General features: G+C 38.0%; 1 protein-coding gene across 3 annotated transcripts in view; it reads right to left on the minus strand.

Moving 5' to 3' along the window:
* Positions 1 to 14,344, minus strand: part of ZDHHC15 (zinc finger DHHC-type palmitoyltransferase 15) — a 414,649-nt gene that overhangs the window by 373,116 nt on the left and 27,189 nt on the right. For all 3 annotated transcript variants that reach the window (XM_036304662.1, XM_036304664.1, XM_036304665.1), the window contains exon 2: positions 4,868 to 4,894. In XM_036304662.1, coding sequence (XP_036160555.1) covers positions 4,868 to 4,894 — 27 coding nt within the window. The remainder of the gene's footprint in view (positions 1 to 4,867; positions 4,895 to 14,344) is intronic.

Raw genomic sequence — 14,344 nt, forward strand, 5'->3', positions numbered from 1 at the left:
CAGTGAAGGGCATGTACCTTGGTTGAGGGCACATCCCCAGTAGGAGGGGTGCAGGAAGCAGCTGATCGATGTTCCTCTCTCCTCGATGTTTCTAACTTTATATCCCGCTTCCATCCACTCTGTGAAAAAATCAATAAACTATATATTTTAAAAAACTTCTGGAGGATATCAAGGGAGAGATCGACAGCAATACAATCATAGTGGGGGACTTTAATACCCCACTATCACCATTGGACAAATCCTCTAAACAAAAATTCAGTAAAGAAACATCAATCCTAAATGACTCAGTAAATCAGATGGAATTAATTGACATCTTCAGAATATATCACCCCAAAGCCACAGAAAATAAATTCTTCTCAAGTGTACATGGGTCATTTTCAAATATAGACCATATATTGGGTCACAGGCAAAGTCTCTTCAAATTCAAGAAGATAGAAATCATATCAAGCATCTTCTCAGATCACAATGGCATAAAACTGGAAATCAACTACAATAAAAACAATCCAAAAACATCAAACACATGGAGACTAAATAGCATGCTATTAAACAATGACTGGGTTACCAGAGAGATCAAAGAAGAAATAAAAAACATCATGGCAACAAACAACAATGAAAACACAACAATCCAAAATATATGGGACACAGCGAAAACAGTCTTGAGAGAGAAGTTCATAGCTCTACAAGTTTAATGCAAAAAAAACCAAGAAACAATGGTAATAAATTCCTAACCCTACAACTCAAAGAGTTAGAAAAAGAGCAACAAGAAAAGCCCAGTGTAAGCAGAAGGAAGGAAATAATAAAGATTAGACTGGAGATAAACAACATATAGACCGAAAAAAAAAAAAAACATACAAAAGATCAACAAAACCAAGCGCTGTTTCTTTGAAATGATAAACAAGAGTGATGAACCTCTAGCCAGTCTCACCAAGAAGCAAAGAGAGAGGACCCAAATAAACCAAATCAGAAATGAAAGGGGAGAAATAACAACAGACCCCACAGAAATACAAAGGATTGTTAAAAAAAATACTATGAACAACTCTATTCCAACAAACTGGACAAGCTGGAGGAAATGGACATATTCCTAGAAAAATACAACATTCCAAAACTCAATCAGGAAGATTCTAAAAATGTCAATAGGCCAATAAATATGGAAGAAAATGAAGCAGTCATCAAAAAGCTTCCAGCAAACAAAAGTCCAGGGCCAGATGGCTTCACAGGGGAGTTTTACCAAACATTCAAGAATGAACTAAAACCTATCCTCCTCAGGCTACTACAAAAAATTCAAGAGGAAGGAACACTTCCAAGCTCATTCTATGAAGCCGGCATCATCCTAATACCAAAACCAGATAAAGACAACACAGTGAAAAATAATTACAGGCCAATATCCCCCATGAACATAGATGACAAAATCCTCAACAAAATCCTAGCAAATCAGATCCAGCAGTACATCAGAAAGATCATATACCATGACCAACTAGGATTTATCCCAGGGAAGCAAGGATGGTACAATATCCGCAAATCAATAAACGTGATGTATCACATAAACAAATTGAGAGATAAAAACCACATAGTCATATAAATTGATGCAGAAAAAGCATTTGACAAAATCCAATACCCATTTTTGATAAAAACTCTCAGCAACGTGGAAATAGAAGGATCATACCTCAACATAATGAAAGCCATATATGACAAACCCACAGCCAACATAATACTCAATGGGCAAAAACTAAAACCATTTACCCTAAGAACAGGAACAAGACAGGGATGCCCTCTCTCACCACTCCTGTTCAACATAGTACTGGAAATACTAGCCATTGTGATCAGACAAGAAGAAGAAATAAAAGACATCAAAATTGGAAAAGAAGTAAAACTGTCCTTATTCATAGATGACATGCTATTGTACATAAAAAACCCTAAAGATTCCATCAAAAAACTATTAGACTTAATAAATTAATGTGGCAATGTAGCAGGATACAAAATTAATGCCAAGAAATCTATGGCCTTTTCATACATCAACAATGAACTCTCTCAGAAAGAGAAAACAAGAAACAATCCCATTTACCCCAGCAACAACAAAAAATATGATGTTTATGAATAAACTTAACCAAGGATGTAAAAGAGCTGTATTCAGAAAACTACAGGACATTGAAAAAAGGAACTGTAGTCATAAAAAAGTGGAAAAATATACTGTGTTCATGGATTGGGATAATTAACATCATTGATACTACCCAAAGCAAAGTATCAAGTCAATGCAACCCCTATTAAAATACCAACAGCATACTTCAAAAACCGAGAACAAACTCTACAAAAATTCATCTGGAATAAAAAAAGAACCCAAATAGCTGCAACAATCTTGAGAAAGAAAAACAATGTTGGAGTGATCACAAGACCAGATATCAAGCTATACTACAAAGCCACTGTTCTCAAAACTGCCTGGTACTGGCACAAGAACACACATATAGACCAGTGGAACAGAACAGAGAACCCAGAAGTTGACATAAGCCAGTATTCTCAATTAATATTTGATAAAGGAGGCAAGAGCATACAATGAAGTCAAGACAGTCTCTTCAATAAATGGTGTTGGGAAAAATTGAACAGATACCTGCAAAAAACTGAAACTACACCACCAACATACACCATACACAAAAATAAACACAAAATAGATAAAGGACTTAAATGTAAGATGGGAAACCATAAAAATCTTAGAAGAAGCCATAGGCACCATAATAGCAGACATTTGTCATAGCAATATCTTTACCTATACAGCTCCTAGGGCAATGGAAACTAAAGAGAAAATAAAAAAATGGGACTCATCAAAATAAAAAGCTTCTGCACAGCAAAAGAAACCATCAATAAAAAAAAAACAAAAACAAACAAACAAAAAAAACCAAGAAAACCCACTGCATGGGATTACACATTTGCCAATATTATCTCTGATAAGGGTTTAATCTCCAAAATTTATAGGGAAATCATACAACTTAACAAAAGCAAGATAAATAATCCAGTCAAAAAATGGGCAAAGGACCTAAATACACACTTTTCGAAAGAGGGCATACAGAAAGCCAAAAGGCATATGAAAACATGCTCAAAGTCACTAATCATTCAGGAGATGCAAATCAAAAGAACAATGAGGTACCATCTCACACCTTACAGAATGGCTATCATCAATAAATCAGTAAACAACAAGTGCTGGAGAGGATGCAGAGAAAAAGGAACACTTGTGCACTGCTGGTGTGAATGCAGACTGGTGCAGCCACTATGGAAGACAGTATGGAGTTTCCTCAAAAAGTTAAAAATGGAACTCCCATTTGACCCAGTGATCCCACTTCTAGGAATATATTCCAAGAAAACAGAAACACCAATCAGAAAAGATATATGCACCCCTATGTTCATAGCAGCACAATTCACCATAGCTAAGATTTGGAAATAGCCTAAGTGCCCATCAGGAGATGAGTAGATTAAAAAACAGTGGTACATATACACAATTTAATACTATGCTGCTATAAAAAGGAAGGAAATCCTAACATTTGCAACAGCATGAATGGAGCTGGAGAGTATTATGCTAAGCGAAATAGGCCAGTCAGAGAAAGATAAATATCACGTGATCTCACTCATTTGTGGAATATAAAGAACATTATAAACTGATGAACAAAAACAGATCCAGATACATAGAGTCATTGATCAGAATGTCAAACCTCAGAGGGAAGATAGGGGAGGATGGGGGTAAGGGGAACAGATCAACCAAAGGACTTGTATGCATGCATATAAGCCTAACCAATGGACACAGACAACAGGGTGGTGAGGGCATGAGTGAGGAGGGATAATCAGGGAATAAAGACACATATGTAATACCTTAGTTAATAAAGAAATTTAAAGAAAGAAAGAATATATGCAGCCCTATGTTCACAGTAGCACAATTTACTAGTATAATAGCCAAGATTTGGGAACAGCCTAAGTGCTTATCAGTTGATGAGTGGAATAAAAAACTGTGGTACATGTACATAATGGAATACTACACCGCTGTAAAAGAGAAAGATCTCTTTCCATTTGCAACAGCATGGATGGACCTGCAGAGCATTATGCTAAGTGAAATAAGCCAGTCAGAGAAAGATAAGTATCACATGATCTCACTCTTATGTGGGATATAATGATCAACATAAACTGATGAACAAAAATAGAGCCAGAGACAAGGTAGCACTGAACATATCTTCCAACCTCAGAGTGAAGGCAGTGGAGGCGGGGGGTGGGGGGGTTAGGGATCAACCAAAGGACTTGTATGCATGCATATTAGCATAACCAATTGACACACAGACACTGAGGTTGTGGGGGCTTGCCCTTGGTGGTGGGAGTGGCCAGGGGGGTGTCAATTGGGGAAAAAGGAAACATATGTAATACTTTAAACAAGAAGAAAAAAGGGAAAAAAGACAAGATGGGAGTGAGAAATTGAAAGGAGTATAATAAATATATAGGAACTGTGATGGTGAAAGACTTAGAAGCCCTCTGTGGAGCCCTTACTCCATGCCTTGAAGAGGGAATGATTTGAGTAAAAAGGCAATATACCTAGGAAAACAGTGATGAACCAAGAGAGAGCCTAGGGTCACTATGGCCAACAGAGTGGTTATCTGTATTCTTCTCCATCATACTTCTTGGTAGCTTTCAATTTTCATCCTATAGCCCAAAGGCCATTAACAATATGTTCTCCTCTACCTCTTGGTAAGCTTCCTGAAAACCATCATCCTTAACATTCCACTTACCTCACTGTATTCCTGGAAAGTTGCTCAAAATATGAGCTTTCATGTAATTAATCCACTTTTAGATAGAAAAAAGAACACAGTGCAAACCAATACAATTCATAACACCTTCTTACCTTTTTCTGCTCGGCTCAAAACAGTGACTGTAAAAAGAGAGAAAAAGAAAAAATTTTTTAATATTTAAAAACATTATTTTCCTAAGCCATTTCTCCATAGCATTATTTTTAAGAAAGACTGTCAATGGTACTTTAGGAAATCATCAGCCTGCTGAGACAAGGGAAGGTAAGAATTACATTTCATTCTTTGCTATCTTCCTTTATCTTAAACTTCGAGTACTTAAGAATTTCTACTCATTCAACAAATACAGGTATAATCTTGTTAAAAATAAAACAGCAAATGGAAATGCCAAAAAAATTAAAAACGTAAAAACTTCTCAGTTAGGAAATCATTATTCATTTTCAAAAAGTATTCACTGTAGAACATCTTCAAATACCAAGCATTTCTTGTATACTTAGAGGTAACATCGTGTGGGGATTTCATGCCAGCTCGGAAGTAGAAATATCTGGGTGAGAATCTCCATTACAATACTTTGTGGCCCTGTGCAAATTCTTTAACTTCTCTAACAGTACCTACCTCACAAGGTTACATGAGATTTAAATAAGTTAACACATGAAAATGCTATTCAGCATTATATCTGGCAAAAGGTAAGTGCTTAATGAATATTAATTATTATTATATATGAACTAAGATATTATAGAATATCAAAACTGAAAAGGAACTTAGCAATTATCTGATGTTTCTGTGTCATTTCAAAGATGGAGAAAATGGACTAGAGTAGTATGAAATGATTTCCTCAAGATTATAGTTCAAGTTAGCAGTAGAGTAAGGAATAGATTGCAACCTCAAGGGCTTTTCCATGTGCTTTATCAAACTTTCTCAATAATTTCTTTCTGTCCAATTGTGATATATACATATATTTTGTTCATAATGTCATTTGATGATGTGAGGCCTATGTGTCTTTATTCACCAACCGCATCTGTATATACGTATACTAGATCCTAAGGTAAGATTAAATTAAAAGGCAAAACCAGGTGAAGACACTACAAAGAAAGAGAATTGCAGGCCAATATCCCTGATGAATATAGATGCTAAAATCCTCAACAAAATTCTAGCAAATCAGATCCAGCATTACATTAGAAAGATCATACATCATCACCTAATGGGATTTATTCCAGGGATGCAAGGCTGGTACAATATCCACAAATCGATAAAGATGATACATCACATAAACAAATTGAGAGACAAAAATCAATTAATCATATCAATTCATGCATAAAAGGCATTTGACAAAATCTAACACCCTTTCCTGATTAAAAAAAACTCTCAGCAAAGTGGGAATAGAGGGATCATACCTCAACATAATAAAATCCTCATATGACAAACCTACAGGCAACATCATACTCAATGGGGAAAATCTAAAACCATTTCCCCTAAGAACAGTAACAAGACAGGGATGCCCACTTTCACCACTCCTGTTTGACATAGTACTCGAAGTGCTAGTCATAGCAATCAGACAAGAAAAAGAAATAGAAGGCATCCAAATTGGAAAGGAAGTAAAATTGTTATTATTCACAGATGACGTGATATTGTACATAGAAAACGATAAAGACCGCATTAAAAAAACTACCAGAACTAATAAATGAATTCAGCAATGTAGCAAGATACAAAATTAACACCCAGAATGTTGTCACTCTAGTCCCACTTCAGGAGTCCATTTATGCCGGGGTTCATGTCCCAGCATCAAGAAGGGTTCAGGAATCTGGAAAAGGGGCTGTGCGTAGATGACATAGAAATCCAGAGACTAATAAAGAATCCGGAGATGAGATATAATTTTGAAAGGCATTGGGGGTCAAGGACCTTCAGCTAAAGGAACTGAAGAGTGTCCCTTCTTGTCTAGGACCCTTGCTTTTATTAACACAATTTCTCCTAAGGCAAGGTGGAGATAATACACTTCAATGGGTAAGGTTTCAAAGGGTACAGAGTCCATTGTCAGAATGGGGGAATAGCCTACGGCTGTTCAGGTGTTTGGCCAGTAGGAGGCAATAACATGTAGATTAAGATGCCCTTTCACTGTCTGGCAGCCACAATCAGTTTCCTATGCAGGTTTGGGGAAATGCCTTTAGCCATTCCCAACAGGTGACTACATGTGTGACTCAACCCTGTTGAGTCCCCAAGTTTCATCAACCTTTTGATGGAACTCTTAAAATTATGACATGCTGGAATTGGTCTACAGCACCAGAAATCTATGGCTTTTTTATACGCCAATAATGAACTCACAGAAAGAGAAACTAAAACACAATCCCATTTACCATTAAAAAAAATAATAATAAGATACCTATGAATAAATTTAACCAAGGAGGTAAAGAAACTGTACTCAGAAAATTACAGGATGCTGAAAAAAGAGATAGAGGAAGATATAAACAAATGGAAGAATATACCGTGTTCATGGATTGGTAGAATCAAGATCATTAAAATGTCCATACTATCAAAACCAATCTATAGATTCAATGCAATCCCCATTAAACTACCAATGGCATACTTCAAAGACCTAGAAAAAACTCTCCAAAAATTCATCTGGAATAAAAAAAAAAAGACCCTGGTCCGTGCCATCTTGAGTGGCTGTTTTCAGAAGCATATACATCCTGAGACCCTGCAACCACGGCACCCAGGAATCGGCTACTGACCCAGAAACACTGGATTTAAAGCAGCTTGAATACATGGACTCAGAGGAGCCCTGCTCCTCCTCAAGGAAAGGTCAGATTCCGCCTTGATAAGGGTGCGGTTTGCAATTCAGGTTGGAGAGAGGAACGTGCATGGGGAAATCTGCACCCCACAAGGTTCACGGCCTGTGGGGCCAGTGTGATCCGTGAGTGTGGAAGGGGTCTCACAGGACTGCTGCCAGAAGGGAACTCTAAAAATAAGCCCATAGCTGGACTGGGTGCAAAAAGGCAGCCTCGGATTTTACCAGTGTACCCACTGCTTAGTGCCAGGGGAGAGAGGATGTGCGGAAGAGACTGCGCACAGAGCTGGACGGTGGAGGGTTGCGAGAGCTCGTGCACCTCCTCAGGCCCTTCTTTTTCTCTCTCTCCCCTTTAAATCTTTGCATTTGATTATTAAACCCAATACATAGGATCGCCCAATTGGGGTCACTCGCAGAGACTGCAGGGAAAAGTTGTTTTTGTGGAACCTGGGAATCAGAGCTGGGAGTAACAATCAAAGAAACAACTCTGTGGCAGTCGACTCTCCCAAACTACTGGCTAGAGAGGACTTATAGCCTCGGAGGTCAATCCAGAAACACTACCACCCAGGGGCTGAACCAAAAACTGACACTTCTGTAAACACACATAAAGGCAGTCTGGGAACAAAATACAGCCTACTTTAAAATCAGAACTGTGGTTTACAACACGGAGGAACAGTGTATCGCAGGGAATTTCAACACTCTCCTGAATACCTGACAGGACTAAGGCATGTCAAACAGAAGAGTAGAGGAACTGAAGGACTTCACTACTGCACATTTTTATTTTTTTATCTTATTTTTTTCAACTTTTACGTAAGAAACTAAATTTTTTAACACCTGATTTTACCTTTTTAATTACTACATTTTTATTTTTAACCAGTATTATTACTACTACCATTTTACCTTTTTTAAAGTGTCATTATATTTTCTCTTTATCTTATTTTGGGATTAGTGTTCTAAATTCTATTTTCATCTTTCCTTTAGCATCATTTTACTCTACCTCAACTTTACCTTTATGCCAAAACTATCCTCCTCACTTTTCCCCTTTTGTTGTCCTGTTTCTCTTACCCTATTCCTGCTTTACATTTTCCCTTTTCCTTCTGTTTACCCCCTGTTAAAATTTCACCCTACTTATATATTTCTAATTTCCAATCCCCTGCTCTAAATCCATATACACCTCTCTCTTCTCTTTCTTCACTATCCAATTTTTTTTCACTCTCTGTCATTTGGTTGTTGTTTACTTGATTGTTCAGTATATTGGGTTTTTTATAATGCTTGTTTGTGAGATTGTTTTGCTTTTTCTTTCTATTTTTCTGTTTGTTTATTTTTGGTATTTTTTTTCTTTTCCGGATATATATATATTTTTTTTTTGCTCCTGTTTTCCCTCGCCTCGCTTGATATCAATTGTTGTTTGTAGTTTGCATTCTGTTGCTGGAATTTGTTGGGATTAGTGGCTGTTCTATTGGAGTTTTCTCCCCATATAAATAGTTTCTTCCCCTCTTCTATTTCATTCTCTTTCTTTTCTCTCATACTTTTTTTTCCTTTTCCAAATTTAATTTTTGCACTCCTTTTTTTCTTTTTCTCTTCTTTCTTCCTTATCCCCTAATTCTCTCTGATCTGGTGGTCACCTTTATTTGGGGTTATTAGTATCATGAATACATTTGTGTTCAGTGCCTTCTGCTTTGTGCCTTGTTGTGTTGTACTTTGTGCCTTTAAATCAACACAGCAGAGAGGGAAATACATAACCAAACACCTGGAAAAGAGAGATCATGGGGAAACAAAGAAACAGCCCACATATGAAAGAAAAACAGCCATCACCAGAAAAGGAAGTAAACTAAATGGAGGCAGGCAACCTGTCAGAAAAAGAATTCAGAGAAATGGTTATAAGATGGATGAAAAGAATGGAAGACAAATTCAACAATATGTGTAAGAACCAAGAGGAAATGAAAAATGGCATCACTGCTATAAAGAACTCAATAGAAAGCATCAACAGTGGACTAGAAGAAACAGAGGACTGCATCAGTGAGCTAGAAGACAGGGTAGGAAAAAATACCCAAGCAGAACAGCTTCTAGGGAAAAAAAATTAAAAAGCACAAGGATAGCCGAAGAGAACTTTGGGACAACACAAAATGAAACAACATCCGCATAATAGGGATGCCAGAAGGAGAGGAAACTGAGCAAGGAATAGAAAACCTGTTTGAAAAAATGACAGAAAATTTCCCTGATATAGGGAAGAAAAAACTCACACAAATCCAAGAAGTTCACAGAGTCCCAAACAAAATGAACACCAAAAGACCAATGCCAAGGCACATTATAATTTAATTGGCAAACACTAATGACAAAGAAAGAATCTTAAAAGTGGCCAGAGAGAGAAAAAAATTACCTACAAAGGATCCCCCATCAGGCTAGCGACTGATTTCTCAACAGAAACACATCAGGGAAGAAGGGAATGGAATGAAATATACAAAGTCATGCAAAGGAAGGGTCTAAATCCAAGAATACTGTACCCAGCAAGGCTATCAATCAAAATTGAGGGTGAAATCAGGAGCCTCACCAACAAAAAAGGACTATGGGAATTTATTACCACCAAACCAGCAATGCAAGAAATGCTAAAAGGTCTGCTGTAAAAAGAAAAAATAAGAAACGAAGAAGGGAACACAGGGGTAAAGAATAAAAATGGCGACAAACAAATATCTATCAATAATAATTTTAAATGTAAATGGATTAAATGCCCCAATCAAAAGACATAGGGTAACTGAGTGGATAAGAAAACATGACCCAAATATCTGCTGTCTACAGGAAACCCACCTCAGAAAAAAAAGGTGCACAAAGACTGATGGTGAAGGGATGGAAAAAGGTTTTACAGGCAAATGGAAATGGAAAAAAAGCTGGGGTAGCAATACTTATATCTGACAAATTAGATCTCAAAGTAAAGGACATAAAAAGAGATAAGGAAGGCCACTTCCTAATATTAAAGGGAGCAATCCAACAAGAAGAAATAACTCTGGTAAACATATATGCACCCAATATAGGAGCAACCAAATACATAAGAAAACTTCTGGAGGGGATCAAGGGAGAGATTGACAGTAATACAATCATACTAGGGGACTTTAATACCCCACTATCACCATTGGACAAATCCTCTAAACAAAAAATCAGCAAAGAAACATCAATCCTAAATGACTCAGTAGATCAGATGGAATTAATTGACATCTTCAGAACATTTCACCCCAAAGCCAGAGAATATACATTCTTCTCAAGTGCACATGGGTCATTTTCAAAGATAGACCATATATTGGGTCACAGGCAAAGTCACTTCAAATTCAAGAAGATAGAAATCATATCAAGCATCTTCTCAGATCACAATGGCATAAAACTGGAAATCAACTACAATAAAAACAATCCAAAAAAATCAAACACATGGAGACTAAATAGCATGCTATTAAACAATGACTGGGTTACCAGAGAGATCAAAGAAGAAATAAAAAACATCATGGCAACAAAAAACAATGAAAACACAACAATCCAACACCTATGGGATACAGCGAAAGCAGTCTTGAAAGGGCCCAACAAGAAGGCCCTCTGCATGGGAGAACATATTTGCCAATAATATCACTGATAAGAGTTTAATCTCCAACATTTACAGGGAACTCATGCAACTTAACATTAGGAAGATAAACAATCCAATCAAATAATGGGCAATGGACCTAGATAGACACTTTTCGAAAGAGGACATACAGAAGGCAGAAAGACATATGAAAACATGCTCAAAGTCACTAATTATACGAGAGACGCAAATCAAAACGACAATGCGGTATCATCTCACACCCGCCAGAATGGCTATCATCAACAAACAAGTGTTGGAGAGGATGTGGAGAAAAAGGAACCCTTCTGCACTGCTGGTGGGAATGCAGACTGGTGCAGCCACTGTGGAGAACAGTATGGAGTTTCCTCAAAAAAACTAAAAATGGAACTCCCATTTGACCCAGTGATCCCACTTTTAGGAATATACCCCAAGAAGCCAGAAACACCAATCAGAAAGGATATATGCACCCCTATGTTCATAGCAGCTCAATTCACCATAGCTAGGATTTGGAAACAGCCAAAGTGCCCATCAGCAGATGAGTGGATTAAGAAACTGTGGTACATCTACACAATGGAATACTATGCTGCAGTAAAAAAGAAGGAACTCTTGCCATTTGCAACAACACGGATGGAACTGGAGAGCATTATGCTAAGTGAAATAAGCCAGTCAGAGAAAGATAAATACCACATGATCTCAGTCATTTGTGGAATATAGAGAACAACATAGACTGATGAACTGGGACAGATCCAAAGACAGAGAAACAGCGATCAGACTATCAATCCCCAGAGGGAAAGTAGGGGAGGGTGGGGGTAAGGGGAAGAGATCAACTAAAGGACTTGTATGCATGCATATAAGCCAAACCAATGGACACGGACAACAGGGGGATGAGAGCATGAGTGGGAGGGGGGAAGTTGGGGGTTAATGGAGGGATGAGGACACATTTGTAATACCTTAACCAATAAAGAAATTAAAGATTTTTTTAAAAAAAGAATTTATACAACTCAACACCAGGAATGCCGGGAGCCGGTCCATCCTTGCTGTTTCAAGGGACCTGGCATATATGGCATACTGTTCTTAATATGTTTGCTCACCTTCTTGGCACTATGTGTTTTAACCAAGGTCTCTGAGAAAGGTTGTTTCCCCAGGTAGGGATTTTCCCCTGAAGTTAGGGAGGGAATAAAACCTCTTAACTAAGTGCCAGGCGGGTAATTAATCACTTTAACTATGAACAATCATGCTTAAGCTACATAATCTTTACTCCCTGGAATGGAGATAAGAAACACCCTAACCTTTGTAATAGAGATTGATAGGATTGAATCAACTGGTATAAATACAGATGTAATAAGACAGCAAGAGTCAGAACTTAGAACACAGAACTTAGAACACAGAACAAGAGAGACAGAACCTAGGCACAGAACCTACATAGAACGTTCTCTAGAGACAGAAGAACTTCGCTGGAGAGAACATGGCAAAAGATCCTGGACAGAAACTGGCCTCAGAACCTAGAGACAGAACCTAGCGAGAGAACATGGCAAAAGATCCTGGACTGAACCTGACTACAGAAATTGGCAAGAGAACCTGACTAGAACCTGATGACTGAACCTGGCTGGAGAACCTGGAGAACCTAGCAAGACAACTGGCTACCGAACCTGGCAGGAGATCCAAAGCAGAACTTCGCTGGAGATCCAGACCAGAACTTGGCTGGAGATCCTGGCTGGAGATCCTGCCTAGGCTGCTGATCAACTGAACACTGTCTCCGTGTCCTTCCTTCTTCGCCGACTCCGTCTACACCTTTGGGGACCCCTGGACCTGCTGGGGTTGGACCCCGGCACAGGAAGATAAACAATCCCATAAGAAATGGGCAAAAGACCTGAATATACACTTCTCCAAAGAGGACATTCAGATGGCCAATAGATATAGGAAAAGATGCTCAAGGTCACTCACCATCAGAGAGATGCAAATAAAAACTACAGTGAGGTACCACCTCACATTGGTTAGAATGCCAACTACCAATAAGTTAACAAACAAGTGCTGGTGAGGATGTGGAGAAAACAGAACCCTAGTGCACTGTTGGTGAGAATGCAGACTGGTGCAGCCATTGTGGAAAACAGTATGGAGTTTCCTCAAAAAATTAAAATTGGAACTGCCTTTTGACCTTGTAATCCCACTTCTGGGAATGTATCCTAAGAATCCCAAAACACCCATTAGAAGGAATATATGCACCCCTATATTCATAGCATTGTTATTTACAATTGCCAAGATCTGGAAACAGCCCAAATGCCTATCATTTTTTTTTTTATTTTAACATACTCCACTGATTATTTAACATTCACTTTATGTACTCATTATAAAGGACTCTCAGTTCAAAAGTAAAAATTAAGTGTGTGGGGGTTTTTTTTAATAAGAAAATACAAATACAGGTTTCTAATTTATATTATGTTTGGGTAGATTTGATTTAGACAAATCTTAAGGTGACAGGCTAAATAAATGCCTAGCACCTCTTAGCAATAAAAATGATATCAGAAAGATATAGCAATGCTCTTACCAAAATTAATAAAAGCTTAGATACTCTAAAACTATGGGGGTAGTTTTGTCAATAGGCCAAAATGTCATAGGGAGTTGGGAACACAAGCCTTCCCCCTCCTTGTTAGAAGTCATTCTGATAGAACTCATGGTGGCGATATGGTGTTGCAAGTACTAATAGGAAACAAACACATCAACTTAAGAATACAAAAAGCAAACTGTGATATAAAGAATAAGGAAAGGGAGGAAACATTTCAATAAGCTCAGATATGACATGATGATACTATCACAGGCCTTAGTATCTTCTTTAAATCTTAAATAAATTGCGCCACCAACAGAAAAAGTCACCTCACAGAGAATGCTATGAGATTTTTAAGTTGCTAGACTCCTTTCCATCTTCTCCTCCTCATCAGCTCTCAATACTGCTGTCAAATTCTACACACTTCAGGCAGCGGGCTGTTGAAAGCGGGAGGAAATAGGTCCACAAGGGTGTCTTGTTTTTGTGCACTTATCTGGGGTGCTATTTCCAGAGAAGGAGTTCCTCTACAGAGTGTGCCCAAGTGGATTTCTCTAAGTTGCTCTCAGAGTTGTCCAGCTGCCCTCACCAATAAGTCACAGTCTTTGTAGGTTGATAGAAACCACCAGTCAAAGCAGATGCATATGGATTGTGGGGAAGCCTTCTTTAGT

The sequence above is a fragment of the Myotis myotis genome, unplaced genomic scaffold (genome assembly GCF_014108235.1).
Source record: "Myotis myotis isolate mMyoMyo1 unplaced genomic scaffold, mMyoMyo1.p scaffold_m19_p_4, whole genome shotgun sequence".
NCBI classification, from domain to species: domain Eukaryota; kingdom Metazoa; phylum Chordata; class Mammalia; order Chiroptera; family Vespertilionidae; genus Myotis; species Myotis myotis.